Here is a 6,000-nt window from a genome sequence, read left to right as displayed (position 1 = left end):
GGAGAGGAGTGAGGAGTGTATGATGATGGGGGTGGTACAGTCAGGAGAGGAGTGTATGATGATGATGGGGGTGGTACAGTCAGGAGAGGAGTGTATGATGGGGTGTGGTACATTGAGAGGAGATCCTACAGAAGAGATGAGGCAGTATATGAAGGTGCAGAAGAGACGAGGCGGTATATGAACGTGCAGAAGAGATGAGGCGGTATGTGAAGGTGCAGAAGAGACGAGACGGTACGTGAAGGTGTAGAAGAGACGAGACGGTACGTGAAGGTGTAGAAGAGACGAGGCGGTATATGAACGTGCAGAAGAGATGAGGCGGTATGTGAAGGTGCAGAAGAGACGAGACGGTACGTGAAGGTGTAGAAGAGACGAGGCCGTACATGAAGGTACATGGTGTGGATCCCTCATGCGGAGCTCCTGCACCGTAGTGATCTGTGGTCAGTGTCATACATAGTCACAGTAAGGCTGACACATATAGATTTTTTCTCAAGGAAAACTTTTCTCGATCAAATTTTCGGCTAGTGTATGGCTGTGGTTCAGAAATTGCATGCATTTTAAAAATGAATGTTAAAAGCAGAAGACAATTTTCGAACGACATTCGTCTACTCATCGAAATCTCATAGAGTTTTCATCCGACTTTTCTTAAGAATACTCTGGGCAGACAATCTACACGTGTATGGCCAGCGTAAGTGATGATGTCCACCAGTACTTACCGCCCTCCTGACCACTCACCCCCCTCCTGCACCTTCCTGACCCATTACCCCTTTCCTCTCCATACACGGTATGGAGATGCCATCCTTCCTGTCGCCCCTGAGCCTGGCACTAGGACTGGGTACACTGACACATCACATGACTTCTAAACGGACAGGAAGAGAACATTCTCGGTCACTTGGTTCCACCTACACTTGTTCCCGCACGGAAGGGATTAGCGGAGGACACTTCCGGCGGATGTGTCCTCCATGTGGCAGCTGTGTGTGTTGTAGAGTGGATTTGCCGGGTGTGTTGCGACGGGGACAGTCCGGGCGGTCTTATTCTCGGGTGAGAAGTGTGGGTGACGTGGTTTTCCTGTTCAGGGGCAGGGCTGGGCTATAGGCTCCCTGATTGTACAGTATGGTGGTCTTGTGTGAACGGAATGAAGAGCCCTTTCTATCAGTTGTTGTGTTTGTCCCCTGTGGAGGGATCCCCTTCTATATGTTCTACTTATCACTGTGTCCTGGACTGAGAGTCCGAGGAAATGGACACTGATGGCTGGAGGATACGTCTTCCAGTACATATAGCTGTCTAAGGGCTCCTCCACACCAGTGGTTGGGGTGTAGTAAAATCTTGCAGTTGAGTTGTGTTTTTACCACTCCCAACCACTATCTCCTTTACCTGCAGAGGCAGTGGTCGGGGGTGTACACATGCCACTGCTGCAATGCTTTGCTTCAAGCCTGTGGATGAATTCTTCCCTCTGTTACTTTCATGGGAGGTAGCACCCACTGAGCGGGACCCATTCCAGTCATGGGGTCCCTCTGAAAGCACCCTGCAGCTGTGTGTCACCTCTGTGAAATCACACTAGTGCTGTGTACAAGGGGTTAAAGTCTGAAGGAAAAAGTTTGTTTCAGCTCTGGATAGAGTGGAGAGGGACTAGACCCCCTGTCAGATTTTTATTGCTGTCTGTACCCCCTGTTAGGTAGATTCACCCCCTCTATTTGGCCTGTTTACTATTATCATTGAATGTAAAAAGTTGTCCCCAGAAAAGTTATAGAGGGTAAATCTTCCAATGGGGACACTAGTTCTGGTGACCTGGGGGGCCCCAAGGGAGGCTCTTGGCAGAGATTTCCTGTTTTGACTATGGGAGAGGAAGTGAAATCTCCCCAATGGGAAACAGGTGGCAAAACAAAGACAGGGGCTCTAACACCCCTTCATTTCGCTATTCAAAATGAAAAGGAAAGTTTTGCCTGTAGTTACTGTAAATTAGGCAGTGAGGAGGCCATACAATACCACCAGTCATATGCACTCTGAAGATGGATTCAAATGTGGATCACTCTTCAGAGAAAAAACTAGTGAATGCATGCAGCTAAGAGACAGTTGAGGTCCAGGGGCACACACCCCTTTCTGACTGCAGGTAATTGACCCAAGTGAGATTACATGCAGATAGTGTCAGCTGGTCATTCAAATTGTTCTTTAGTGATCATTTGACAGGTGCTGTGGATGTATTGTATCTCCTCCTCACTACCTGTCAAATGCTGTCTGAAGAGCAGTTCGAATGTGGATTGCTCTTTGGAGACCCTAAGGGCTTACACACGCAGCTGACAGACAGTTCAGGTCCAGGTGTGCACACCCCTCCCTAACCCCAGGTAATTGCTCCATGTGAGATTATATACAGACTGTCAGCCGGTCATTGATTTGTACATGCTTCCTGCCCATGGTTGATTGGAAACACATGACCATAGTCAGAAATATTTTGATCTGGACAGCGAATAGTCATGGACATTTGTTGGGGGCGTATTATTGTAAATGGACAGTTTCATGTAGGATAGTGCAGAATGGAGTTATGAGGTGTAGAATTGCCTTTGTAACAGACTGGATACATATGTGGAACATTAAAGATTATCTCCAGCTTTGAGTAACATGTTTCCCTCATATTTCCAATGTAACTATTATTGCTAAGCACCCCAACCCTCACCCCCTGAGATCCGCAGCAGATGGACTTCTAGTTCTCAGTGGACTATGGCTGAACTGATCAGCGCACTCATTCTATTGACACCTCATGCAGCTCGGTGACTGAAAGCCTGTACAGAGGGTACAGGAAGAGAGCTGTGGGAAATGTCTGCAGAAATCTAACGCTTGTGCATAAATTATTATTTTGCATAAAGGTGAACTTAGCCATTAATTTGCGATTATGAGATGTATTATTTATTGCAGGTATTTATAAAGCTATAGGCTCTTGAATTCTACATTCATTTGTCCACCCTGGAATTTTGCTGTGTCGATACACAAATACTGATTATGCACTTTCATTTTATTCTATAGGCATAGACTTCTAAACACTTGTGAATATGGAGGAAAAAGACAAAAAGAAACACCGCAAGAAAAACAGCGGCCCGAAAGCAAACAAGAAGAAAAATCGTCAGCAGGCAGAAGCCGGAGTCGGTGCAGAGGAAGATGCCAGAAAAAGGAATCCGAAAGCGTTTGCAGTACAATCTGCTGTGCGCATGGCCAGGAACTTCCATAGGTGATCTAATGTTACACAATATTCGTGGCCTCTTAAAGTGTCTAAACCCAGGACCCTGCATTCACTATATCTGGTCTCCCACAGTACACAACATGGAAATGCAATTATTTTAGTAAATATAAACTGCTAAATACCTTTGCTCATCAGCAGTTAGATCAGTCTTGTGACTTTATCAGTGGCCAGCAGAGCACTGGTTAAAGGTTATAGTTTTCATTCTGCTCTAGCAGGATGCAGAACCCCTGACCTCTGTCTGGACAGTGCCAATTGGATTTGTGCTGATCGCATGCACTCTCCCAAGTAAAAACCCCCAAAAAACCTCTCTAGCATTACATACCAAACTGAGCTTTTGCAGAGTGTCTCCACATGATATGTCCTATCAGGAGATGAGGGGGGGGGGGAGACTGGAAGAAGGGGAGGATCAGAGAAGGCAGGATCAAACAGCATTTTACACAATGCAGAGGAATAACCCCTTAGGTTCCACAGTGAGTATACCAAGCATGCTCTACTGCCTATAAAGACTGATTTTACTGTTGTGGGTTTAGTAACACTTTAATATATGTTAACCATACAAAGCCCAATGCAGGCCAATGGAGATGTGTGTTTTCCCATAAAATTACCTATTAAAATAGAACCTTTTTTAGACCATGGTGAATTTAATACTTAGGGCTCGCTCACACCATGAAACAGTGCTCTGCAATGCATTTGTTTTTTTGTGTTGCATAGGGCAGTCTTTTCAAAATGATTGGGCTGTAATACATCAACATGTATATCTGGGGTGCCACCACAATTTGTACATGCTGCATTAAGGTGAAAATTCTCTAAGCCCCGGTTCACATTGGATCCAACGTTTAAATGATGCAACTTCACTTGAAGGCACATAATTTTAAAGTCGGATGGCAGTGCAACTTCAGGTGCGACTTGATAGCCTGTAATTACATTTAAAAACCGGCACTGATATATAGTGACAGCCAGTCACTGTATACACTGCTCCTCTCCTGCCTTTCTCAGCCGCCCCCTCATATCTGCAGTACACACAGTCCCCTGTATCGGCTAAATTTTTCCTATCGGCAAAATGCTGATAGGGCTATTTTTGGCCGGTATGTTTCGGTGGCTGAAATTTCGGTGCATCCCTAGTAGTATCTTTTTAATAATAACTCCAAGTGTACAGACCTAGACCATGAGCTCAGAGTTTTCTCAACACAAAGTGATAAAAGAAACTTTTTACTACAACTAAACTGTTGTAAATAAATCTGTCTAATGCCATTCTACTCTAGGACACAGGATCTCAAGACCAAAAAGCATCACATCCCAGTTGTGGATCGAACCCCCTTAGAGCCTCCTCCTGTGGTTGTTGTAGTTGTTGGACCCCCAAAAGTTGGAAAGAGTACCCTAATCCGATGTCTAATTAAAAACTTTACCAAGCAGAAGCTGACTGAAATCCGTGGACCTGTGACCATTGTTTCTGGTAATATACCTTTGTTGATGAACATTGTAAATATAGTTCATAGATCAGTAGGTTTTTGTATGTCTGTTAACCACTTCCTGCCTGATGTATGTTTTATAAACAGCCTCAGACAGGAAGAGTGATATCTCTGTCATCACTACAGCAATAAATGAGGTATTCTCTTGTAACCTCTGTGATTTCTTACAAAATAAAAATAATTTGAGTGGCTAACAAGCCGCTGGATTACTTTTACAGGCTACAGAAGGGGGTCCTACCCTCTGCCGCCTTTACCGGACTCCCCCATTGGTATAGAGAATGACACGTCTGGCGGCATTCAGCTCTAGCCACACAGTGAGAGGAACGGATGTCTGCTGTGTACGAGGCCAAAGGAGAGATGGGGTGTGTTTAATAGACCCCCGATCTCCATAAAAAGGACCTGTCACAGCCCATACTATTACAAGAGATATTATTCATCTCTTGTAAAAGCAATAAAGCTGATCACAAAAAAAGCTAAAGTTACAGTGCAAAAAAAAAAAAAAAATTGAAAGCGTCTCCTTTCCCTCATGATCACAAACAAATGCGAACCTGCACGTAGGATTCCATTTTAGTTACAGTTTGGCTAGTAAGTGGCTGTATGTGTTTTATGTGAAGGAAAGAATGTGAAATGTATTTGTAATAGTTTACTTTCTTACTGCTCTTCATACACTTTGGTGGATTAGCAGTCATAGTGGTTATTCCATCATTTTTGTTTCACTTGTGATGACATCATTTTGTTTTTGTGTAGGGAAAAAACGTCGCCTTACCATCATAGAATGTGGCTGTGACATAAATACCATGATAGATCTGGCTAAAGTTGCAGATCTGGTAAGAAAAATGTTTCTGTAAATGTGTTGTCACTGTTTACTCTTTTCTAATTCTATGTCGGGTCAATAAAATTACATCCAAGCTAATACCTTTGTACATGTAAAAATAAACAGTGTTTTATGTTAACACTCGAAAAAGGAGAATTGATGCCAGATTTTTTTTTACATATTTTACATGTAACCTTCTGATCGCAAAATAATTGGTTGAATTGCTAATTGTACATGACTGATTAAAACTGAACTCACCCCTAGGACAAATAGGTCTTTTACCTCCACTGTAGCTGCAGAACTTGGTCAAACTTGGTCAAAAATACGCCAACAGCCTATCGATTTGGTTAGCATAGGAGTAGCAGCACACTGAACATCACTCTACTCAGTTTACTCTCTCTTCTTGCCAGTATGTTTCTTTTCAACATGTATCCATCCAGGAGAGCCTTGGCTTGTATGCTCCTCCTTTTAGTCTGAGTGCTGCTGTA

At 43.7% G+C, this 6,000-nt stretch overlaps 1 protein-coding gene across 2 annotated transcripts in view; it reads left to right on the top strand.

The window, feature by feature from the left end:
- The first annotated feature begins 241 nt into the window (after positions 1–241).
- Positions 242–6,000, top strand: part of BMS1 (BMS1 ribosome biogenesis factor) — a 54,898-nt gene continuing 49,139 nt past the window's right edge. Inside the window, exons 1-4 of one of the 2 annotated variants that reach the window (XM_089682502.1) lie at positions 242–386; positions 3,016–3,217; positions 4,492–4,682; positions 5,446–5,525. In XM_089682502.1, the coding sequence (XP_089538628.1) occupies positions 3,042–3,217; positions 4,492–4,682; positions 5,446–5,525 (447 nt within the window). In that variant the 5' untranslated portion in view covers positions 242–386; positions 3,016–3,041. Of the gene's footprint in view, positions 387–925; positions 1,039–3,015; positions 3,218–4,491; positions 4,683–5,445; positions 5,526–6,000 lie in introns of those variants that run through there. The other variant, XM_089682501.1, reaches the window with a different exon arrangement.

This window comes from Staurois parvus, unplaced genomic scaffold (assembly GCF_062004578.1).
Source record: "Staurois parvus isolate SC_StPar_1 unplaced genomic scaffold, SC_StPar_1.0 ptg000291l, whole genome shotgun sequence".
In the NCBI taxonomy this organism is placed as follows: Eukaryota; Metazoa; Chordata; class Amphibia; order Anura; family Ranidae; genus Staurois; species Staurois parvus.
This window is presented reverse-complemented; position numbering and strand designations above follow the sequence as displayed.